At 40.3% G+C, this 26,082-nt stretch overlaps 3 protein-coding genes across 5 annotated transcripts in view; 2 read left to right on the forward strand and 1 right to left on the reverse strand.

The window, feature by feature from the left end:
- The window catches only part of Shc (SHC-adaptor protein), a 281,183-nt gene extending 276,650 nt beyond the window's left edge, over positions 1–4,533 (forward strand). For both annotated transcript variants that reach the window (XM_070100988.1, XM_070100987.1), the window contains exon 10: positions 145–4,533. In XM_070100988.1, the coding sequence (XP_069957089.1) occupies positions 145–276 (132 nt within the window). In that variant the 3' untranslated portion in view covers positions 277–4,533. The remainder of the gene's footprint in view (positions 1–144) is intronic.
- Positions 4,534–8,954: 4,421 nt separating this feature from the next.
- LOC128691798 (large ribosomal subunit protein eL15-like) lies at positions 8,955–9,643 on the reverse strand. The gene is given in 2 exon segments (XM_053780712.2): positions 8,955–9,544; positions 9,547–9,643. Coding segments are annotated over 2 exon segments (597 nt in total). The 5' UTR covers positions 9,617–9,643; the 3' UTR covers positions 8,955–9,017.
- Positions 9,644–11,503: 1,860 nt separating this feature from the next.
- The window catches only part of LOC128691773 (uncharacterized), a 54,197-nt gene continuing 39,618 nt past the window's right edge, over positions 11,504–26,082 (forward strand). The window contains exons 1-8 of one of the 2 annotated variants that reach the window (XM_070100990.1): positions 11,504–11,676; positions 15,991–16,121; positions 16,605–16,731; positions 16,829–16,964; positions 17,297–17,405; positions 17,549–17,772; positions 17,887–18,016; positions 18,197–18,368. In XM_070100990.1, coding sequence (XP_069957091.1) covers positions 15,999–16,121; positions 16,605–16,731; positions 16,829–16,964; positions 17,297–17,405; positions 17,549–17,772; positions 17,887–18,016; positions 18,197–18,368 — 1,021 coding nt within the window. In that variant the 5' untranslated portion in view covers positions 11,504–11,676; positions 15,991–15,998. Of the gene's footprint in view, positions 11,677–13,178; positions 13,204–15,990; positions 16,122–16,604; positions 16,732–16,828; positions 16,965–17,296; positions 17,406–17,548; positions 17,773–17,886; positions 18,017–18,196; positions 18,369–26,082 lie in introns of those variants that run through there. The other variant, XM_070100989.1, reaches the window with a different exon arrangement.

The following is a 26,082-nucleotide window of genomic DNA, read 5'->3' on the forward strand; positions in this document are numbered from 1 at the left end:
GTCATTATCAGGATATGAATGAATTTGAAGGCTTGTGTGTGTTTAATTGCTTTATGTTGTATGTAATATAACTTGTAACAATACCATATAGCTAAATACCCATTTTGTATTCTGCTATAAATAATAATTTGCATATTTTTGCAGGTTCGGACAAAATCACGCACATTTGATAGTGTGAGTCACCTGATAATCTACCATCGTGATAATGAACTCCCAATTGTCTCAGCCGAGTCAGCACTTGTGCTCCGTAACCCAGTCCTAAGGCGCACACGCTAGTAGTGTTCAACAAGCAAAGTTATGCTCTTGCAGGTTGACAAAAGACAGTAATAAGCCTCACTAGCTGTAACGTTAGCGTCCAGTGTCAGAAAAATGCACAAGTGAACCTTTAGAGGCCTGTGTGGTTTACAGTTGTATTGTAACCACTTGTAAAGTTTTGTTGGTTGACTATCTATGAGGCTTGAATTTATTTCATGTATTGTACGTACAAGTATCATAACTTATATTTTTTCCAATTAAAACAATGTTTATGTCTTCATCTTTATATAATCGTCATGAATGAGTTATTAATGTTGTAAAAGAGAAATATGATGACAATTGTTTCATGCTACTGTAATGGGAACTTGAAGTATACTTTGTTGGGGATATCTGGGGAAGGATTTTGGTAATACTGCACAGGGTTATGAGAGAGAATTTTTAGCCATTTTTGATGTAGCCCTACATGGTATAGTGCAGTTCTTGACTGCCTTCCAAACCTTGACAGAGAATAGCTAAAAACATGCAATACAAGCCATGCCCCACATTTATGTAGGATGTCAACTATGCTTGGCTCTGCACACCATGTAAATTAATGGTGCTCTAACCCTCTCTGGGTAGGCTATTAAATTTCAGTGTCATGGGTTGAAAGTTAAGATAACCATTAACAGATAAAGCTTACCTAAAATGTCTTGGAAGGAGTACCTGTTCAATACTAAATCAGTTTTGCATTGGTTATTACACTATTTGGCAGTGTATTGTTAATGTAGGTAACTGAAGGGAGAGCTTTGCCATAACATTTTATTAATTTATTACTTCTGTACTGTATCCCTTTGCTTTGTTATATTACCATTTAACATGTACATTTAACATTCAGTGAAGCATGTTATTTATTGTTAAATCAGTGATATTACAGCACTATGGATGGGCCATTGTTTATATTTTGGTTGCACATTTTCCATCTTTATTATTTTATACAATTTTTGTGGTTCATTGATAAATACTGTGTGTTAGAGCTTGTCTTAGGTGCTTGTGACTGCTCACCAGGTTACTTTTTGTTGTGAGCGCACTCAGTGAAAATGGCAGTATCATTTAGCGCAGTTCAGCGTACGGCAAATAAGAATCATTATATTTATTTACTTGTAATATGTAATTATAAAGTAATAAAATAATTGTAATAACATGGGGAAAAGAGGAAGAGGAGGAGGGAAGAAAGGTGAAAAAAAAAAAAAACACGAAGGAAAGGAGAGAGAGGGGAAATTACTTTCATGCTGAAGGTTGAATTGTCTACTAATTCTTGGATATTTTAATAGAGTATAGCACCAAGTGAACATAGTGGCCCCCATAGTTTTTAATAATGAAAGTGATTTATGCTATAATGACATTTATAGTAATGAACACTTAGTTGTACTTTATGTGAAAAAAGAATATTTGTCATAACTGAAAATAAAACACTTGTAATATATACCAGTATCATAGTTCAAACACGTACATTCATGATACATTATTCTGCTAATTGTTTAAAAAGTTATTAATAGAATACAGTACTGTATTTGATTATTGCAAATTTTTCCATTAAAATATTGGAATCGCCGAAGCACCTAACACAAGCCAGGGTGAGAAATTAATGAAAAATTATATTAAAATATTTATCATACTGTATTTATATTGTACATTTAGGAATTTAAACTTTAATTTCTGTTGTCATTTTGCCAAAAAATTTGCTATCTCTTCCTTTTGTTTATATAAAGATGGCTGGCTAGTCAAAATTTGCCATCTATATAACTCTTTTAAAAATAAATTACAGTACCAACAGGTGGGACAGTGGGAAAAAAAAAATAATGTAAATAGGCTAATTGCAATAACATGAGCAATATAAAAAAAAATATAGTTTCAGAACTGTAATCAATCTCGCGTTGTCTAGAACCCTCGGTCATTATGCTGAAAAATGGTGTGAATATTTGGTTCATAAACGCTCACACCCCGAGTTAGTACGTATTATAATGCTGACTTAGTCAGCTGTTGTTCTCAGATATATTAAAACATAATGAAAAACTTTGTCCAGTTATCAGTGCTTAACCCATAGTAGTGCTTCAAACATCTCTCAGCTGGGTTTGTGGACGATGTACGAGCTTGAAGTAATGTGTGCCTGTCTGAAGGATATTTTCTGTAATGGAGAAAAATTTTGCTATTAATTTGAAATCATTAGATAGTACATTCTGTTACGTCACACATTATGTTTTAACGAGAATATTGTCACACCAAATATCCCAACATTGGTTCCTGAAAAATACGAGAGATAAGTAAAACAGAGACCCCTCCAAGTCTTTCCCTCAAGCCTTGCATTCTTGTGCCCTCCTGTTGTTCGTGCCTCGGGTGGTTCCCAAGCTGCATCACCACCAAATTAATTTGGTGCTAGGCCTATGGCCCTAGCAGACTGTATATTTTTTTCTTACTCATAATTTATTGACACATGTCGAAACTTCATGAAATTTATAATAGGAATAAATTCACTTTTGTCTTGTGGTGAAAAGGGCAAAATTGTCCCATATTCCATGTTCCTTAATTACATATAAATATTAAGGATTGATTAGTAGGTAAATGTGGTATGACTAAAGTTTTTTAACTTTATAATGAATGTTAATGTACTTGACTGTAAGTCAGTGAAACAAAATTATATTTTTTGTAGAAGTGATGAAGCGTCATATTTAGTCAATTAAAAAACTTTTTTAAGAACTCCTTCATGTATCAGTACAAACCCAGACTTGGGCTTTGGCCTGAATACTTAGACACTGCTTGAAAATGCTTTTGCTTTGCAAATATTTATGACTTCACAAGAATGTAGCTCAGGCCTATTTGTCACCTGAAATTTAGTTTTAAAATCTTGTTGCAAACATGAGAGCTACGACAGGAGGGAATTGCGTGTAGCCCATCTTGAGAGGTAAATATGTACTGGTACAATTTTTGTAGTTGAACAATCTACTGCATCAAGCATTTGAACCTCCAGTTTTAGAATGAAACTATTTTTGGACAATTTGTTGGATGGAGACAAAATGTTGGTCGAGGGACTAGTGTAAAGGTGAGATTACACATGATGCATATTCTTGGGAGAGACACTGTAGACAGAATTTGGAAACCACTGCTGTAGGTTATCTCATAGTACTCAAGTAGTGACTGAGAATTCATGTCTTAGCTACCAGTAGTTCTCCTCAAAACATTACCAATGCATATAGCTTTAAACTTGCCACATTCCTTGCAAGACACCCAGCATCAGTCATTATTTTCTCTACATAGAAGCTTAAGTCACCATAACCCTACATTTGTTATTAGCCAGAGTCTGTTTAGCATCTGGAATGATGAACGGAACTGTAATAGAGCTCCTCAGTGGCTTATCAGGTTGGTGGGGCTTTCCCCAGATTGAATAAAACAATCTGGAAATGTGGTTGATTCATACAGAGGTATTGTTAAGAAATGTCACTGAGATGAGAATGCAGATCTAAGTTATTTGGAGTTGGCAAAGGAAAGACTTGCGAATAGCTCTTAGTCACCCAAAATATGTGTTTGTGCAACAATATATGAAGTACGAGTTGCATTAAAAGCCTTCTGTTCTGAAATGAACTCTGTAATGGAGCAATATACAGTTTAATTCCCTTTCATTTAAGTTGACCATTACTTAATAATAGCCTGTATCATTTTCAATAGTGCAACATTTGATGATAAGTCTCCCCTGTTCCTTGTGTATAGCAGATGTCCTGTGTTTGTGTCTGACGGTCCATAAAAACGAGCAATAGGTTTCTTACTTGTAACCCAACTAGCTAACTGTAAACCAAAGAAGTAATGTAGGGACTGGGAATATATGGGTAACTAATCCACTTCACATTTTAATATCAGTGTGTAACAAGCTACTGAACCTCTATTTTTCAACAAATATTTTTGCTACATGAAATGACTGTGTCATTAATGACAAACTTGCCTTGTAGTTTTTAGAAATGACATGTCCTCATTTAATTCTATGTATTATATGTTGTAATATACTGTAATTCAGTCAATATTAAGATTACATTTAATTGTACATATGATCATGGTATTTTAATGTTATGTGTGCCAAAATACGACTCATTAGTTATTTTACCTATTGGCTGTTGATAATCAAAATGGCTCTTTCTATTAGTTACTTGTGACTTGGCTGACATTAAATATAATATATAAATTGAGACACGTGTGAATGAATATAAATCACTGTAACTTTGTATTAATAACTGAATAAAATATCACCTATTATATGAATGCTCATTGGCATTTTCCCCCAGCCAGCTTCACAAGAATTTTCTTATAAAAATGGTTTCAGAATTACAGTCAAAGAAGGAAAACACATTCACCATCACCCATTCCCAAGCTGTCTTTCCAGATGTGTATGAACATCACAGCTTAAATAAACCACTGAGATCCAATACCTGTAGTACAGGTACAGTACAGGTACAGTACAGGTACAGTACAGGTACAGTACAGGGACTGTACACCTCACCTTCGTCCTTCAAGATGAAGTACTTTATGTTGGTGAAGAGCTCTTTAAGGTACTGGACCCTCCTTCCTTGGATCAATCCTTCTAGGAAGGTACCTTGATATTTATGGTGGGGGGGCACTTGTTCTACAGAATGAATTTAGCCTCCCCTTCCTTGGACTGAATGCGAATGCCTTCCATTCTCCAGGCCCTATACAACCCCTGTGGGTTAAGTGCTTCCTGCTTTAATAAAAGTTCGTACAAAAATTCCTAGTTGTCAAGGGTGATGATGTCTGGCAAAACCAAGATAAAGGTCGGGATTTGTGTGAGATTTGATTAAAGGATATTGGAGCCCCAGTTGAGTCTTTATACCTCTTGTTTGTATGACCCTAGTGGGTTTACTGCTTGGTTTTGATTTTTTTTTTTTTTTAACAAGTCAGCCGTCTCCCACCAAGGCAGGGTGACCCGAAAAGAAAGAAAATCCCCAAAAAGAAAATGCTTTCATCATCATTCAACACTTTTTACCTCACTCACACATAATCACTGTTTTTGCAGAGGTGCTCAGAACACAACAGTTTAGAAACATATAAGTATAAAGATACACAACATATCCCTCCAAACTGCTAATATCCCAAACCCCTCCTTTAGAGTGCAGGCATTGTACTTCCCATTTCCAGGACTCAAGTCGGACTATATAAAAATAACCGGTTTTGATTATAATAATAATATACCTCTTGTGTGATGGGACGCATTTGGCAGGGCATGTAAGGTCGTGCATCTCCCCAAAGAAACAATAGGTCAAGTTCGTTTTTGCATGACATTCTCCCAGCTTAGAAAGTGTTGTTTCAGAAGGTGGTGGCTGATAATCCCCGTCAGGCCTAAGGAAAGACAGACCCAGCATTCCCTGGAGTGAATTTATGGAAAACTGGATGGGTTACATGAGTGGCTGGCTCGGGTGTTAGTTATGGTGGTAGGGTACAAGGAGAATACCATTTATAAGAGCCTTGAGCTTAGACATGGGAGCAATAATAACCACTGAGGTGCAAGCTGCAGAGTATATAGTTGTTAGCTATGCTAACAAGATGTGGATGTTTAACATCCATAACCCCCTCAAGGGTAATTCCTTGATGTCAGTGAGGGGCTCTTGATCTAAGGAATTAGACCTGTACTCCCCTTGGTGTTGTATGATCCCCTAAGGGTAAGAATAATAATAATTGGCATACCAAACCATACCCCCGGCCGGGATTGAACCCGCGGTCATAGAGTCTCAAAACTCCAGCCCATCGCGTTAGCCACGGGCTGGAGTTTTGAGACTCTATGACCGCGGGTTCAATCCCGGCCGGGGGTATGGTTTGTTTGCAATCGTGTCATTACGATTTCTTGAGTCAGTAATAATTGGCATCCATATGTATAGAGTTAAGTTGTTTTGAGCATTAATTTATCCATGTTGTTGAATCTTTGTGATACTACTACTGTGCTGTATGATTCTTGTTTAGTTTTGATTGTAATAATAATAATGATGTGATACTATGATTATCACTACTGTCATTGTTACTGTTACCACTGTTGTCACCACTAATTTTATGACTACTGTTACCACTACTATCACTACTGTTACCACTACTGATGCCAGTGTTGTTACCACTGCTGTTACTACTACTGATGCCACTACTGTTACCACTACTGATGCCACTATTGTTACTACTACTGATGCCACTACTGTTACCACTACTGATGCCACTATTGTTACTACTACTGATGCCACTACTGTTACCACTACTGATGCCACTATTGTTACTACTACTGATGCCACTACTGTTACCACTACTGATGCCACTATTGTTACTACTACTGATGCCACTACTGTTACCACTACTGATGCCACTATTGTTACTACTACTGATGCCACTACTGTTACCACTACTGATGCCACTATTGTTACTACTACTGATGCCACTACTGTTACCACTACTGATGCCAGTGCTGTTACCACTACAGATACCAATACTACTACCAATGCTCATACTACTCCTGTAATTGTTATTATTACATTCGTGGTGGGAGTGCTAAACCCGTAGGGGTCACTTGGGGGTATGGAAGGCATTCAGATTCGATTCAGGAAATTGGATCACAAGTCTAATCTACTGCTGTTCCCACTACTGATACCCCTGCTGTTCCCACTACTGATACCCCTGCTCTTTCCACTACTGATACCTCTTCTCTTCCCACTACTGATACCCCTGATGTTACCACTACCGATACCCCTGCCGTTACCACTAATGATTTCCCTGCTGTTACCACTGATATCCCTACTGTTCCCACTACTGATACCTCTGCTGTTACCACTACTGATACCCCTGCTGTTACCACTACTGATATCCTTGCTGTTCCCACAACTGATACCCCTGCTGTTATCACTACTGATACCCCTGCTGTTCCCATTACTGATACCTCTGATGTTACCGCTACTGATATCCCCGCTGTTACCACTAATATCCCTGCTGTTCCCCCTACTGATACCCCTGCTGTTACCACTACTGATATCCCTCCTGTTACCACTACTGATACCCCCTGCTGTTACCACTACTGATACCCCTTCTGTTACCACTACTGATACCCCTGCTGTTATCACTACTGATACCCCTTCTGTTACCACTACTGATACCCCTGCTATTTCCACTACTGACACCCCTGATGTTACCACTACTGATATCCCTGCTGTTACCACTAATTTCCGTGCTGTTCCCACTACTGATAACCCTGCTGTTACCACTACTGATATCCCTGCTGTTACCACTACTGATACCCCTACTGTTACCACTACTGATATCCCTGTTGTTACCACTACTGATACCCCTGCTGTTACCACTACTGATACCCCTTCTGTTACTGCTACTGATACCCCTGCTGTTACCACTACTGATACCCCTTCTGTTACCACTACTGATACCCCTGCTGTTACAACTACTGATACCCCTGCTGTTACTGCTACTGATATTCCTGCTGTTACCACTGATACCCCTGCTGTTACCACTACTGATATCCCTGCTGTTCCCACTACTGATACCCTTACTGTTCCCACTACTGATACCCCTACTGTTCCCACTACTGATGCCCTGCTGTTCTCACTAGTGATACTCCTACTGTTACCACTACTGATACCCCTACTGTTACCACTACTGATACCCCTACTGATAACCCTGCTGTTCCCACTACTGATATCCCTACTGTTACCACTACTGATACCCCTGCTGTTACCACTACTGATATTCCTGCTGTTACCACTGATACCCCTGCTGTTACCACTACTGATATTCCTGCTGTTACCACTACTGATATTCCTGCTGTTACCACTTCTGATATTCCTGCTGTTACCACTACTGATACCCCTGCTGTTCCCACTACTGATACCCCTGCTGTTCCCCCTACTGTTACCACTACTGATGCTGTTACTGTGTTTACCACTGCTGTTACCACTACGATTCCTCAATAAATAAATATCTTGAGCTGTGAATACTACGCAGTGCATACCATGCTGTGCATACTGTGCCATGCATGCTATATTGTGTAATCTATGCTTTATATGCTATGCTGTGCATGCTCTGCTGTGTATACTATGCTTTGAATACTATGTTGTACATGATATGCCATGCATGCTCTGCAGACTATGCTGTGTATATTATACTGTGCTGTGCAAACTATGCTGTGTATGTTATGCTATGCAGATTATGTTGTGCATGATGTGCTGTGCACACTATGCTGTGCATTCTATGCTGTGCACACTATGCTGTGCATGCTATGCTGTGCATAATATGCTGTGCATACTATGCTGTGCATGATGTGCTGTGCACACTATGCTGTGCATGATGTGCTGTGCACACTATGCTGTGCATGTTATGCTGTGCACACTATGCTGTGCATGCTATGCTGTGCATGATGTGCTGTGCACACTATGCTGTGCATGATGTGCTGTGTGCACTGCTGTGCATGCTATGCTGTGCACAATATGCTGTGCATACTATGCTGTGCATGATGTGCTGTGCACACTATGCTGTGCATGCTATGCTGTGCACAATATGCTGTGCATGCTATGTTGTGTATACTGCTGTGCATGCTATGCTGTGTATACTATGCTGTGCACACAATGCTGTTCATACTGTGTTTTGCATACTATGCTGTGCATGCTATGCTGTGCATACTATTTTTTTTTTTTCGATTTTTTCTTTATTTCTCTTATAATCCAAAATAATTAACGCTTTCTGCGTCAAGACAAAGTATTGCGCCTCAACCAGGCAGCACGACGTGATCCTCCCTTCGTCTGAGAGTAGCGGTAACCACGTCCCAGACCACGGTGCTTGCGGCCTGCCGAAGTCTTTCCACGCATTTCTCTGTGCTTTTGTGTAGACTTGCACAACCAGTTCTTTGAAGCATCCTTCCGAATGGAATTATGACGAGTGTCAACCAAAATCACTTCAAAATATTTGAATGTAGAGTCTTGGGCAACCCAGTAGCTGTTCAGCACACACAGACCACCAAGTCTTCGCCCAGTTCGTTCCTCAGCTAGAAACTGCAAGTTGCGGGTTGGCTTCAGCTGATTCACACCATGGCTCTTGGGCTTACCATATGTGGCACCCTTGGGCACTGGGAGCTTGCGACCACCACGACGAACACGAATGCGATAAATCACATAGCCAGTTTTAGCCTTGTAGCCAAGCCTACGGGCCTTCTCAGGACGAGAGGGTCTGGGAGCACGGTGTAGCTTGTTTAAGTGCCGATACTGCCAGGCACGACGCGCAATAAGAAGCGCATAACATCACTCTGCTTCTTCCTGTAAATCTCCTGCATGTATTTATATGCGCCCATCTTGAAGCGGGCGAGACCCTCGACGACGTCGACTCCAGAGCATACTATTGTTGTGCACACTATGCTGTGTACACTATGCTGTTCATACTGTGTTTTGCATACTATGCTGTGCATGTTATGCTGTGCACACTATGCTGTGCACACTATGCTGTGCACACTATGCTGTTCATACTGTGTTTTGCATACTATGCTGTGCATGTTATGCTGTGCACACTATGCTGTGCACACTATGCTGTTCATACTGTGTTGTGCATACTATGCTGTGCACACTATGCTGTGCACACTATGCTGTTCATACTGTTTTGCATACTATGCTGTGCATGTTATGCTGTGCACACTATGCTGTGTACACTATGCTGTTCATACTGTGTTTTGCATACTATGCTGTGCATACTATGCTGTGCATGTTATGCTGTTCATACTGTTTTGCATACTATGCTGTGCACACTATGCTGTTCATACTGTTTTGCATACTATGCTGTGCATACTATGCTGTGCATGTTATGCTGTGCACACTATGCTGTGTACACTATGCTGTTCATACTGTGTTTTGCATACTATGCTGTGCATACTATGCTGTGCATGTTATGCTGTGCACACTATGCTGTTCATACTGTGTTTTGCATACTATGCTGTGCACACTATGCTGTGCACACTGCTGTACACACATCAGCAAAGAGGCGGGGCCAGGAGCTGTGAATCGACCCCTGCAACCACAAATAGGTGAGTACACTATGCTGTGCACACTATGCTGTGCACACTGCTGTACACACTATGCTGTGTACACTATGCTGTACACACTATGCTGTGCACACTATGCTGTGCACACTATGCTGTACACACTATGCTGTGCACACTATGCTGTACACACTATGCTGTGCACACTATGCTGTACACACTATGCTGTGCACACTATGCTGTGCACACTATGCTGTACACACTATGCTGTACACACTATGCTGTACACACTATGCTGTGCACACTATGCTGTGCACACTATGCTGTGCACACTATGCTGTACACACTATGCTGTGCACACTATGCTGTACACACTATGCTGTGCACACTGCTGTACACACTATGCTGTGCACACTATGCTGTACACACTATGCTGTGCACACTATGCTGTGCACACTATGCTGTGCACACTATGCTGTACACACTATGCTGTGCACACTATGCTGTACACACTATGCTGTGCACACTATGCTGTACACACTATGCTGTGCACACTATGCTGTACACACTATGCTGTGCACACTATGCTGTACACACTATGCTGTGCACACTATGCTGTACACACTATGCTGTGCACACTATGTTGTACACACTATGCTGTGCACTATGCTGTACACACTATGCTGTGCACACTATGCTGTACACACTATGCTGTGCACACTATGCTGTGCACACTATGCTGTGCACACTATGCTGTACACACTATGCTGTGCACACTATGCTGTACACACTATGCTGTACACACTATGCTGTGCACACTATGCTGTACACACTATGCTGTGCACACTATGCTGTGCACACTATGCTGTGCACACTATGCTGTGCGCACTATGCTGTGCATAGTTTTGTAGAATTTCTTGAAATTATTATTATTATCAATCATCAATTATATTCAATTACATCATCATTATCAATCATCAACCAGACTCAGGGTATCATCATAACCCTCCCCCCCCACCTCCCTAATAACCCAGGAGGGGGGTGTTCCAGGGGTCAACGCCCCCGCGGCCCGGTCCATGACCAGGCCTGGAGGTGGATCGGCTTCAAACCCCGCCCCTCCCTCCCACTTAACATTAGTAACAAGCAGTTAAGAGAGTAGTTAAGGTGGCAGGGGGAGTGTAATGACGTGGGTGAGGGAGGGTAGAGTCTCACTGACACAGTGGGCAGGGAGGTGCTCACACATACCCTGCATCTCTCTTGTTATACCCTGCTGTTATACCCTGCTATTGTTATACCCTGCTATTGTTATACCCTGCTATTGTTATACCCTGCTATTGTTATACCCTGCTATTGTTATACCCTGCTGTCTTGTCTAGAACAAGGTAAGATATTAATTTAGCTTGTTTAATGATAGCTTAGTATATACGTCGTGATGTATGTATGTCAAGATGGGGGGGGGGGGGTTGTGTGTGTATATATGTTGGATATATACCGAGTGGTTTCTTTAACTTAATATATGAAGGTTTCTCTTAATGTATACCGGTATATACCGAAGGGATTTCTTTAATTAACGTAATGCATTTATGTATATATCGCTGTTGTCGTACAGGGTGATGGCTCTCTTAAAGAAATTGGAACACGCATTAATAATTGGGCCTCTGCTCTTCAGACAGAAAGAACTGTTTGCCATACTCCTTGCACTGAAATTCGTCAATGTATCTAAGATTGACAGTTTAATTGTAACTGATTCTGTCATCCATAAATGCTCTCAACTCATTAAGCATAAATTGTGGCATGCTTGTGTCAGAAGCCAGACACAGGTATGGTAGGATTGTGGACAGTGGAGTCAGAGTGCACATGCTGTGGATTCTATCTCACATTGGTCTTCAGATGCATGATAGAACTGATAAATTGGCTAAGCTGTATGCTTTCAAAGAGGGAGTAGATTAAAATCTTGGCTTGTCAGGTAGTAGTTTGAGAACAATAATACGAAAAGAACTTCAAATGAACTTTATTGACTTAAGACTTAGGGAGATTGACACCAGTGAGTCCATCTATCATCATTCTATCATGCAGGAGGAGCCACATGTCTATGGTGCATCCAACAAAATAAGCAGACTCTTGGATGTCACTACTGCCCGGCTCCGGCTGGGTTACAAGTATCTTTGGCAGGTTAAATCATCACCACCACCAGATGTAGACCAAACGAAATGTAAACTTTGCCAGATGGACTATTGTCACACCTTGCGTCATTATGTACTGGAGTGCGATAAAATTAATGAATTTAGAAACGGCTCACTCAGAAGTGTTCAAGAAATGGCAAAGTATTTTATCCACAGTGATATATTAGACCATTCTGGAGAAATACCCTGACTTTGCTTGCTGTAAATAATGCATTACCGTTTGTTTGTGTTTGTGTTTGTGTTTGTGTTTGTGTTTGTGTTTGTGTTTGTGTTTGTGTTTGTGTTTGTGTTTGTGTTTGTGTTTGTGTTTGTGTTTGTGTTTGTGTTTGTGTTTGTGTTTGTGTTTGTGTTTGTGTTTGTGTTTGTGTTTGTGTTTGTGTTTGTGTTTGTGTTTGTGTTTGTGTTTGTGTTTGTGTTTGTGTTTGTGTTTGTGTTTGTGTGTGTGTTTGTGTGTGTTTGTGTGTGTTTGTGTGTGTTTGTGTGTGTTTGTGTGTGTTTGTGTGTGTGTGTGTGTGTGTGTGTGTGTGTGTGTGTGTTTGTTTGTGTGCACTCACCTAGTTGAGATTGCAGGGGTCGAGTCCAAGCTCGTGCTTGTGTTTGAGTGTGCGTTTGAGTGTGACTCAACAATCAATATTTGCACCAATAACTCATTACAGTTGTGACCGGGTGTGGAAGTGTGAATTGCTCATTAATATAATTTGTTCATGATTGTAGCCATGTATAAACGTAAGTAACCATACTTAAAGAACTCATTACCTTTATACCTAGTTCAGCTATCAAAACTTTGTGGTCCAGTCCCTGGACCAATTATGTACCTCTGTAATCTTTTGACTACCACCCACAGGATGGGTATGGGGTGCATAATAAACATATTAAACTAACTATATCGGGGGGGGGGGGAGAGGTTTCTTTAACGTAATACTTCGATATATATACCGAGGGTGGGGGTTCTGTATCGCAATATATACAGTTTAATCCCAGTTTTAGGGACAAATACTAGTTATAATGGTAGAAAGTTTATCTAAAAGCCTAGTGTAATATTAGACTAACCCTCCCCCCCATAACTCGGTACATAACGTATGTGTATTGGACGATACATTGGGTGTATCTTTGTGTATCGGTTAATACACAAGGGTGTATATTGTAGGGTAATGCTGTAGGTTTTCCTTCGTTAACTCATAAGTCTTGCAATTTACCCTCTCAATTTTCTCTTGCCCAGGATGCCACCCATAAGTGTAATGCCCAGCTAGTTTAAAATCTTATTTTACTCCCCATACCCATGATGTGGCCAGTGCCATCTTCCTTTAAAATAAAATTACATTATATGAAGATTACAATATTACTTTAAGACAACTTAAAATATTTATTACTATTTAGTAGTATTTTTTTTTAAAATTTGAGCATACATACAGAGGTACAAAAAAATACAGATAAGAGCAGCATGCCAAAGCCACTTATATGCATAGCATTACGGGCTGGCTTAAAATTAACTGAAGATTAACTAAGCAATGATGAAATCAGTGATAAAACATTAATGTAAACAGAACTATAAAGCACAAGTGAGTTACAAAGACAGGTCATATGGTTGCATGCATTGCTGTACATTGTCATATGGAGTATTCTGTTAGGTAGTGTATTTAAAAAATAAAGTTAGATTGGGTTTTAGGTTTAACATTTATGTGATATAATTGTGAGAAACATTTAAGATATACAATTTATAAGGTTCAGTTATTCAGTATTTATTTGGTTTTGGGTGAGTAAGTGATATTTGAGAAGAGACTTGAATTTATAAACAGGTAGTGTTTCTTTTATATTTACAGGTAATGAATTCCAGATTTTAGGGCCTTTTATGTGCATTGAGTTTTTGCATAGTGTGAGATGGACACGAGGAACATCAAAGAGTGATCTGTGCCTTGTGTTGTGGTCATGTGTTCTGTTGAGGTTGGCAAGGAGATGTTTGACAGTTTGTATTTAAAACAATGAAATTTAGGCCTCCTAATTTTGTAGTGTAGTTAATCAATCCTCAACACAATGACTGAATAGCTTCTGAGTAGGTATTAGGTATAATTTGTCTGGCTAATTTTAGGTGATTTGCAGACTGGGGTACTTTAGTGTGTTCTGGCATAGCATTTTTGCATAGGGAGAGATGGCCACTAGGAATATTGAAGTGCAACTTCTATTATGGTAGTGTTCTGTTAATTATCAAGGAAGAGTTTGAAAATAGGATTTATATTTGAGCACAGTGTTAGTAGAGTACTTGTTCAAAGTTCCTTGACTAAGGATGCCATCTATAAGTTATACTGGAAATTATTCACTATACAAAGTATTTTAAGTTAGCTAGAGAAATGAGCATTTCAATTTCATAATGTATAGTTTTGAATTGGCCATCGCAAGCTCTTAACTATTGGGGTAACATAAGTGTTGCAAATAAAAATTGATCCAGTAATTAAATGGTAATACAAATTTCTTTGCTAAAACAGTTTTATATGTACCAAGTTGTATTTTGCACCCAGCAAGTAAACCAAAACAGTCTACATAACTTTAGTTTACCAAAGTAGATGGTTTTAATGTTTTAATTTAATGTTGTATATAGTTTTTGCAAGTGGAGTGGGCATCAGCATACATAAGGGGAATTGCCAATAGACCCCTGGCTGTCTTCAAGCAGGCACTGGACAAGCACCTAAATTCTGTACCCTGACCAGCCAGGCTGTGGTTCGTACATTGGATTGCGTGCGGCCAGCAAGAACGGCCTGGTTAATCAGGCCCTGAACCACTACGAGGCCTGGTCACATACCAGATCATGGGGGGCATTGACCCCTGGAACTCTCTCCAGGTTAACTCCAGGAGTTGCAATTCTGCAACCTACTGCGACTGTCTCGCGTACCTCGCTCGAATTACTTGCACATAATTTGCGTAATACCCTGTAGACCTCTTGTAGGTAATTTCTCGTATAATTCGTAGGTGCCTTCTTGGTATTTAACTAGTTTTATACACTTCTGTTGAATGGTACGGTATATTCATGGGACAAACTTGTACATGTATTTGTGTACCTGAATGCTTGTTAGGGTATATACACAGCTTGAGTGAAGTGGTAAATAAGGCTGATGGGCTAGTCAAAATATTAGCCACAAGTACAGGGAAAGTATGAAGATTTCATAGTTAGTGGTAATTAATACATTTGTGCAGGGTTAGGAGCTTGTATGCAGCTCTTGTGATTGGGTATATACACAAAGCTGTTGAGGTAAGGGGTATATATGTACATAACTTTTATTGGGAGAGGTATATATACATAACTATTATGGGGGAGGGGGGATTGTATTATGGTGGGGTATATAAATGTTGCAGGTAGATATATGGCTATATTTTGAGAAATATACTTCATTTGCAGGGCTATATGGAAGAGGGATGTACACAATGCATTTGTAGAAATGCATATGCTGGCCCTTGTGGTTTAGCGCTTTTTTGATTATAATGCATATGCTATAAATGAAATTCTTAACTTTCTCCTCCCAGTCACAAGAATGGCTGCTGCCATTATGGCAGTGCCACCAGTGGTGGTGACACTACTGCTACTAACTACTTGCAGTGTAACTTTGGGAAATGTTGAAAACAGATTACCATCCCTTCCCTCACTGACTGACCTGGTATGTTAAATATTTAACATGAACTGTAATGTTTTTTTACATTAAATTGTACTACATAAAGGTATTTTTAGTACTGAAGGAAGATTTTAATGAGTAACTCCCACCATTTTAATTTCCAGCCTAATGAATGGAATTAAATTTTGGAAGTTTTGACAGCTGAAATTTTATTCTTAATTGCAAGGTTCTTAAAAATGTATAGTACGTGTACTTGGTCATTGTCAGTTTAAATGTGAAACATGATTAGAGTTTGAGTAACAAATTCTACAATGGTTATGCTTAGCATAACCTTAGCAATGGTGTTATACTTTGCAGTTAATTATAAGCCTCTAGTGCTTATTGGTTAATCTTACCACCTAGTTACTTTAAATTTACCATAAATAACCTTTCCTGGACAGAGATCATGGCTCCAAAACCACTAAATTTCTTGCTTTGAATTTCAAATACTAGACTTTTAATTTGGCTTAAATATTGTATTGCCTGTAGATGTCTCTGGAAGATCATCCTCTTGAATCTCTGGCTGACCTAGATGCTCTCACAAACACAATAAGGAACCATGCACATCTACTTATATCTAAGGCCTTCTCTGCAGAGACTCGGAGATACAAGAGAGGTTTGTATTTCCAACCACAATAGGATAGTTAATGCTGCAAATGCCCAATGACATGACCTGCAAAGAAGTTACTTAAATTTTGTAATTTGGTTTGCAGCTTTGGATATAAAGTCTGTGGTTGTTACTGGTGTGCATCCATACGACTTTGACTTCGGTGCTGTTTTTGAGAGGGTGACTAGTTTGAAGCTGCTGCATGTAGAAGAAAAGATCTACTGCATGTTGGGAAGCTACAGGTTGGCATTCTTCCTTCAAAGGCTTTTAATCTTCAGTGACTATAGCAGTGTACAGTTGCCATGCATGAAATTGGTTTTGAACAGCTACTGGTAAATTTTGAAGTTTGATCTCTGCCAATGCCTGATTGTCCCCCAATAAATGTAAGTCATGGCTTTGAATACAGGAAAGCTTTAATTAGACTAAAAGTACAGTTTAAAACTTTAAAATGCCATAACTAGCCTTTCAACTCCCATCTTTCCTTTTGTAAATAGGTGCATGCATTATCAACCACAAGTTGTGGCTTATTGCATAGTTTGTAGCAAAAAGTTTAAGCTATTTACTCATTTCACAGGAATGAAACTCAAATATTGGTGGAGTTGGTGTGGCCAGAGCACAGGGTATTAAGAACAAAGAAGTTCATTTTATCTTCCCCAACCTATGATAAAATTGACATAATTGCGGTGAGTTGCTGATATGAAACATTCGGTGAACTTTGGAATTATCCTTTGAAAACTATTGTTAGCTTAATGGCTCAAAATTCTTTGAATTTAATTTTCAGGAGTAAAATGGCATACCTAAAAATAGGGCTTCTTAATTCTTCTAGGCTCACATGCATATGAACTTTCTGTGGATGGCTGTTGGCTCTTCTTTGTCACAACTGGTGTCTATAGTGTGCATGAATCCAGAGAATGGCCAGGTTGCACTCCCACAGAATATACCTGTTAATTTACTAGGTGATCTCCACATGTTCCAAGCCAATGGAGAGCTGTACCTGGTGGTTGGTGAACATTACACTTCAAGTTCAAGCGACACTGGCACAGACTCTGCGTAAGTTGTCTCGCATGCTCAGGCCTTGCCGACTAATTCAATAATACTCCTGTGAAAAAATTTGGAAGTGTTTAATGTAAATTACAATAGGTTAGTTATTTTGAAATTTTCCAGGCTGTACGTATTAATGGGGAAGTACTTTGATCGTGTAGAGGGTCTTCGGCTCAAGACGAAAGGTGTGCAGGCTATAACAGGATTTGCAGACAGTGGGAACTACTACCTGGTGTTTGGCATGAAAGGGTCTGTAAGTAATCAGTCGACATGCTTTAAAGTAATGTTGCCTATGGGCCTAGTACTTCTGTGAATGTTACACTATTAAGAGTTTGCAGTAATCATATGCTCTTTAATTTAGCATTACTTGTACAAAAGCACAGTTTGCCGTCTAAATTTGATTGTACAGATTTCTGCCCCCTTTTTTTTTTAGGATGGGTTGCAAGTATACAAATTTGATCCACTTATTACATCCCTGGGACTCATCCAGCAACATCCTGACAATGATGTCATGGAAGTACTTCACTTTGTAGACAGACATGATGATAAAAATTATGTAGTGTCCATAAGTAATGGTGGGGCACCAAAGATCTACTGGTGGACACGTAAGTTAATTTTTAGTTGTATTTTCTAAACTTCTACTGAAATGAGATTTAATTTTTCTTAACTCTCCCACTCTTCAAAACCCACTGCCAAAGTCTTCTGCCAGAAGTGTGCAAATGTCACTTCAAATGCCTCTCCCACTAGATACCTGCCCCCTTTTGTTCTAACACTCCAGTGTTAGAACTACCTATTTTGGGGCCCCTGAAGCTTTGGGACTGCCATTGCAACTAGCAATGGCTAGCTTACATTCTTTAACTTAATTTTAACTATTGTATTGCATTGCACTTTTTAAAAATCCTCTTGTACAGTAGACCCAAATGTGGGCAAAGCTACTGCTGAGGACCCTCCATGATTACAATCCCTAAAGCTGCATCTTCATTGATCTTTGCTCTGCACTCCCCAGAAATCCCCCCCCCCCCCCAATTGTATAGTACTCAACCCCCAACACTGATTCAAATTCCTTTTTTGCACTAAAACAGCATTGTCGAAATTAAAATTTCCACTATTGAGCTTAAGTGCCGAGGTTCCTAGCACACTTTCCCTTCCCTTGTATATCGGTTCTTTAATAAAGTAATTTCATGATCAGAACTGTGAAGTAAAAGGACAAAAGTGCAACTAATTTGACATTTTGTGGCAACGTTTCGCTCTCTGGGAGCTTTATCAAGCCATTACAAACAATACATGGACAGAGGGTATATAAAGGCTCAGTGAGGTGCAATACTAGTGAGGTACCATTTTGATGTTCACTAGTAGTAGTGACAAAAGTAATACAATATGGTAGAGCAATTAATTCGTACATGAGTAAAAGGATATAAAAGCTATTACTTGGGTAACATAAAAATAGGTTGGACAAATAGACTGGAAAGAGGCAGCTTGTTTCAGTGTACACTCTCTGTAATGTGCTTTGTGTAGTATAACAGGAGAGACTGTGATGGCAGGGTTTACTGTTTTCAGGAGGATTCTTGCTAAGACTTCGGAGATGAAGCTGCCGTTTTGTTTAATTGTATTCGAAACCGCGATCAGTGCTGATTCGAGGCACTTGCGTCTGCGGAAATTAGTTTCTTTGATCACTAATTGGGAGTCTCTAAATTTCATGAGATTGGTGGAATTTCGGTGTTGTACACAGGCGTTGTTCAAGTTATAGTTCCTACATGCGTAAACGTGTTCATTGAGGCGGGTGTCGAGGTTTCTTGCTGTTTCACCTATGTAAATCTTGTCACAGCCTCCACAGGGTATAGTGTAAACTCCTGCATTGACTAGTTCGTGGTGCTTGGAATTTGTCCTGGTTAGATCCTTTATTGAAGTGCTAGAAGCGATGGTGACTCTGGTGTTAGCTTGTGAAAGTACTTTTGAGACTGCAACCTGGCTGTTGGGAAGAATTTTAACTTTGTTGGGAGTGGTGTTGATGCATGGAGAATTAATGATCTGAAGAGCTTTTCTTGCAGTCTTTGATGAAAAAAGAAGGAAAATGTAACTCGGTGAATGTATGTACATTCCTCGTAAAGAAACTCAGGACTACAAATTCGGTATGCTCTTAGGAAAAACCCGATGATGCCTCTTTTGGTCTTGGTATCTTGACTGGAATAGAAGAGATCATTTTTATTGGTGGGTTTCCAATTAACTTAATCTTAGGTTGTTTACTTTGTGAATGAGGACGTCGAGGAAAGGTAGCTTGTCATTGGACTCCTGAAAAGGGTAAACCCTGCCATCGCATAGTCTCGACTGTTATACTACACAAAGCACATTAGTGAACACTGAAACAAGCTGCCTCTTTCCAGTCTATATTTGTCAACCTATTTTTGTTACCAAAGTAATAGGTTTTATATCCTTTTACTCATGTACGAATTAATTGCTCTACCATATTGTATTACTTTTGTCACTACTAATAAAGCTCCCGGAGAGCGAAACGTTGCCACAATAAAATGTCAAATTAGTTGCACTTGTGTCCTTTTACTTTACATATTGTCGGTAATTCTACCAACTTTATCATGATCAGAACTGTTGCTTCTTAAAATTAACAGCTCAAACTAGTCTTCCTAGCACTTCAAACTCTACCATTTTAGCTGCCTAATCTTTATTTCCCTAGCTTTCTCAATTTTTCCAGAATGGTTTTAGCCACTTTTGTACAAAGGCTGTCATATTGTGATCTGAATCATGAAAGAATCATTCACCATTTCTCCCTAGTTACATTTTTACCTTGATTAGTGTATGACGGCCTGCTTTTTTTCCCCAAAATGAAAGCCAGACTTTCGTTCTGTATATACTCAGGACTTTCCCATCTTCCACTTACACTACCAGTTATCAATAAAGGAGATATAAATAGTCTTGAGGATATGAGGAAACCTTCAGTAATTGATTCAAACTAGAAAAGTTTAGATTTGGAAAGGATAGAGGAAGGTATTGGTTTGGAAATAGGGTAGTTGACGAGTGGAACAGTGCCTAGTAGGGTTATCAAGGCTAAAACCTTGGGTAGTTTCAAATTTAGGTTGGATAAATAAGTGAGAGGGATTGTATTTGAGTGGGACTTGCAAATGGGGTAAACAAATTTTTTTTTTCTCAAAAAGTCGGCAGTCTCCCACAGAGGCAGGGTGACCCAAAAAAAAAATCCCCAAAAAGAAAATACTTGAATCATTCAACACTTTCACCACTAACACATTATCACTGTTCTTGCAGAGGTGCTCAGAATACAACAGTTTAGAAGCATACACATATAAAGATACACAACATATCCCTCCAAACTGCAAATATCCCAAACCCCTCCTTATTTCTTGGGTAGCATTGAAAACTGGGTTGGGCAAATATTTTGTTGATGGGATGGTTTGTGAAGGACCTACATAGTATGGGCCAACAGGCCTGTTGCAGTGTTCCTCCTTTCTTGTTCTGTTTAGTGTCCCCCCCCCCCCTATAATTTATGCTAAAATTCTTCTGTCTTCACTTGGCAAAGCCATTTAAATAGTTATAATTTCTTGGTATTTTTCTTATTCTTTTTTGCTAATCTTTACAGGAAAAGGTTACTAGCCCATTGTTCCCGGCATTTTAGTTGACTTTTACAACACGCATGGCTTACGAAGGAAATATTCTTATTCCACTTCCCCATGGATATAAAAGGAAAAGTAATAAGTCCAAGAACTATTAAGATAAAATCAAAACTCGGACAAGTGTGTATAAATAAACGTGTATATGTAGTGACCCAAGTGTAAGAAGTAGCAAGACATGCCTGTAATCTTTCATATTTGAGACAGAGGACACCAGCAATCCTACCATGTAAAAAAAAAAAAAAAAAAAAAAAAAAAAAAAAAATTACAGGCTTGTTTGCCACTCACTTGGCAGGACGGTAGTACCTCCATGGGTGGTTGCTGTCTACAAACCTACTACTGTACCTATAAAAATTGTTAATCTCCAGGGTTTGTTACCTGGACCTCGGCAATGAGTGGCTACTCATTGCTGGGCAACGGCAACCAGGTTTTTATATAGCCAAACTTTAGTCCTGGAAATGGGAAGTACAATGCCTGCCCTCTAAAGGAGGGGTTCGGGATATTAGCAGTTTGGAGGGATATGTTGTGTATCTTTATACGTATATGCTTCTAAACTTTTGAACATCTCTGCAAAAAGTGATAGTGAGGTAAGTGTTGAATAATGAAAGTTTTTTCTTGTTTGGGGATTTTTTCTTTTTGGGTCACCCTGCCTCGGTGGGAGATGGCAGACTTGGGGGGGGGGGGAAATGGTAGTTTTCTTTTTTAAAGTATACATAATCATAACTTATGTTGACTAATTCCAGTAGCCATCTTCAAATTTAATGTAAAAGCTTTATTGTATGACAAAACTCTTGATCAAAAAATTAGTTTGGAAATGTTTCTGCCAAGTTTCTCTCCCTCTCTCTCCCTCCTTTTTTTTTTTTTCTTTTTTTTTTTTTTTTTTTTTTTTTACACAGGGTTTGACAAGGTTAAGGATCCCTAGCTTTATTGGAAAGCTAAGAGCTGTTACCTACATCAGCTCATTTGAAAGCATTTTTATTATGAGACAAAAGTAGGAAACAGGATGAAGTTGGAGCCATCTGTGGGCCAGCATTTTCATTTGATCAACTGACTTTATCTCGTTGACATCATTATCCTGTACGAATGTGTTCCATACTAGAGTCATCCTGGGTATGTATGATCTCAGATGGAGTGATGTTCTGGAGAAGGGTACAGCCAAAGTGAAGTTGCTGCTTTCTGCCCGTCTTGTGGCATAAAAGCTTGTTTCACGCTGTCCTCAAAGTGGATCAAAGTGTGGTATTTTGACAATATTGGCCTTATACATAACAGTAAGGCCACCCACATCCCTCCTATGTTGAAGGCTCTGCTGAAATGACAGATCTATCCAAGATGGGTCCAGGCGAGAGATGAGAAGTCTTGCTCTGTTCTCTACTGTCAAGCAGTTGCAGATGAGAGGGGGCAGGCAAACCAAGAAAGTGGAGCATACTCAAGGTGTGAGCGTACTTGTGCCTCGTACAGGATCTTGCAACCCCTACTGTCAAGCAGATGGGAGATACGGCGAAGTGCTGTAAGCTTCCTGGCTGCCTTGTTTGCAAGGTTTACATGGTTAGTTTAGTCAAATTTCACCCCAAGGATATCAACTTCTCCAGGTGCCAACATCCTCCCATTCATCCTTACTACTGCACCAGCATTACCATCATGGTGCCTAGAGACTATCATCATTTGCATTTTCTCAGGTGCAAATGTTACTTGCCATCTATTTCCCCAAGCTGATATAGCTCTCAGCTGGTGATTGATGTAGCTTACAGCAGCTGGCATTTCTTCTCTTGGATAAGTGAATGTCAGTGTACAGTAGTCTGCATATGCATGTGATTCTGGGATGAGATGAAGGTCGTTGAAGTAGACATTCCATAACAATGGACCCAGCACGCTTCCTTGTGGAACACTTGCCCCAATAGGATGTCTTGCTGATTCCGTTCCATTGAGAACTACACTTGGATATCTACCATGAAGGTAGTCACTGAGGAGACATAGCATAGAGCCTGCAATTCCCAGTGCTTGAAGTTTTGCCAAGAGGCCCTGGTGCCACACCCGGTCGAAAGTGCCAGCAATGTCCAGTGCTACCACACAGCTGACTTTGGATTCATCCAGTGACTGGTGCCACTTAGTGGAGAGGTTTAACGGATCAGCAGCAGAGTAACCTTTCCTGAAGCCATATTGACGATCACAAAGTAGAGTGGTAGTCAAAAAACTGTCATTTGTCTTGATTATTGTCTCGAGGATTTTACCAGTGATTGACAGGAGTGACACTAGTCTGTAGTTGCTGATTTCTGCTCTGCTCTTTTTGTGAACAGGGACTACATTTGCCTCTTTCCATAGAGGGCCATTTACACTGTACTAGGCAGTGCTGAAAGATGCGAGTTAGAGGTGCTGCTAGCTGGTCTGCACATCTTCTCAACAATCTTGGTCTCAACTTGTCTGGGCCCACAGCCTTTTCTTGGTCAAGCGATTTAAGTAGGAAATGCACCTCCTCCTGCCTTATTGTCACCACTGACAGTTTTGACAGTTCTTTCAGCTAGCCAAGGAGGGTCCCTTGCTGGATCAGGAACTTTCATTTTGGTAGCAAAGAGGTCCGCCTTCTCTTGACTACTAGTAGAGGTGGTCCCATCCTGTCGATTTAGAGGTGGAATAAGTTCATCAGGCAGATAACCTTGTCTGTCCTTGACCAGGGACCACCAGATTTTGGAGCCTACCCTACCTGATGCTAACTTTTAGTGTCCACCTCCCATTTAGCAATGGCCCACTTTTGAACATCACCCATATGCCTACAGGCTTGCATGTGCAAGTTCCTGTTGTAGGATGTCTCTTATACCTTCGCCATGCTTTGTACTTAGCAGTAGCACCCTCTACAACGAAAGCCAAACCAAGGCTGATCTGTAGGCTTCGTCACATTGCCGGTGAGGAATGTGTTCTTGTTGTAGATTAAGGATGTCCAGTGAAGGCTTTCACTTGGTTGTCAACATCCCCTTGGAGAAGAGCATTCCAGTCGGTGGTGGCGAGCTCAGAGCAAAGGGCTGGCCAATTACCTCTTTCCCATAGCCAGGTTGTGCGTGTGGACTCCTCGCCTCGTTCTGTTGGGATCTTAAGTGTGGTAAAAACAGCCTTGTGGTCAGACGATCCAACGTAGCCGAGGGGTTGACAAGTGACTGCCTTCTGCCAGATCACTCACTACTGGGTCAAGGGAGGAGCCAGAGATATGAGTAGGGAAATCAACAAAGTTTCTCATGTCAAACACTGCAAGAAGGTCATCAAAGTCCCTCTGTATAAGGTGCTGGTTGAGGTCACCAACAATTATAATATGTTGACAGTTGTGTTGTAGCAGAAGGGAGTCAATATTTTCCATTAGGAAGTTGATAGGGTCTGCATGTTGGCACTGAGGTCTACATTGCACATGCTAGTACAGAGGTACTAGTGTTTATACAGAGCTTTAACATTTCAAGATGTGTAGGGGTGGCAACATCAATGTGCTGGGCATGAACACTTTTAGAGAAGCACACAGCAACACCTCTTTGCCCTTGCCTGTCTTCTCATCCATGAGGTGTAGCCAGCAATTCTTGCAAAATTTTCTGGTTGTCATCCAAAAATGTTTCAATAGCTATCATGTCGGGACGTAGTGTTCACAAAGCTATGCGTGAGCTCTCCAACATTAGTAATGAAACCTCTAATGTTGGCCGACAGGATGCTGATAGACTGGCTCCTCATGAAGTGGTCAGCTTGAGGTGGTGGGTGTGTAGGGAATGTAAGGTGCCTGCCCTTGAGAGAGGTAGGGTACTGAGGCAGCTGCAGGGATGTAGGTTTCTGGTCTTGTATAAGGCACAATCCCACCTGCTGGGCTGGGATAGGAGTAGCTAAGTGGGTGACGTGCGAGTGTGTTCACCAATTCGGAGATCCTGCTGGTTTGTTCTGAGAATAGGTCTCTAAACAGGTGGCCCTATCTGTCAAGTTCCTTTTTCTTCCGACACTGGTTCTCCTTGTAGCAGTAATTACACCTGGTATCTCGCAGGCAGTTGTTGGCAGTGCCCCTTCCGGTGACAGCGAGAGCACAGCCTAGGTGCCTGGGAGGGTGGACTAGGATTTGTTGCCCCTCCTGTGTTTTGCAGATTTGTCCTCAGATTCTGCCGCTGGAACTGTTAGTGGAGGGTGAGACTGCTGTAGATGTCTTCCTCCTCCACGTCCTCTGCCCCGTCCTCTACCAGTTCTGACAGATGTGTCCCTGCTGTTCGTACTTCGGTGCAGTAGGTGATCAGGTGCAGTGATAGTTCCCTGATCATTAACTGCACCGTTCTCTGGTGGAGAAACTCCTGGCTCAGAACTTGCTGACGAAGCACTGCTACCAGATTCTAGAATAGTATCGGCAGGTGTGCTGACAGGTGTAGGATCAGAGATGGCATGTGCACTGTCAAGTAGACTGGCAGTGGCTGAAGCAGAGATGTCAGGTGTAGGAGAAATAACAAATCCAAGGCTTCCCTTGTTGCTGGGAAGAGGATTTGTTCCCTCTGTGGTGGTCAGAGTTGTTGTTAGAATTCCCAAAGGTAGTGTTTTGAACTGTCAGTCTGTGGGACCTTAGCGATGACAGAATTCCACCAGTTGTTTACCTACCTCTCTCTCTCTCTCTCTCTCTCTCTCTCTTTTTTTTTTTTCTTTTTCTCTTTTTCTCTTTTTTTTTTCTCTTAACTGTAGT

Source organism: Cherax quadricarinatus, chromosome 75 (assembly GCF_038502225.1).
Source record: "Cherax quadricarinatus isolate ZL_2023a chromosome 75, ASM3850222v1, whole genome shotgun sequence".
Lineage (NCBI taxonomy): Eukaryota > Metazoa > Arthropoda > Malacostraca > Decapoda > Parastacidae > Cherax > Cherax quadricarinatus.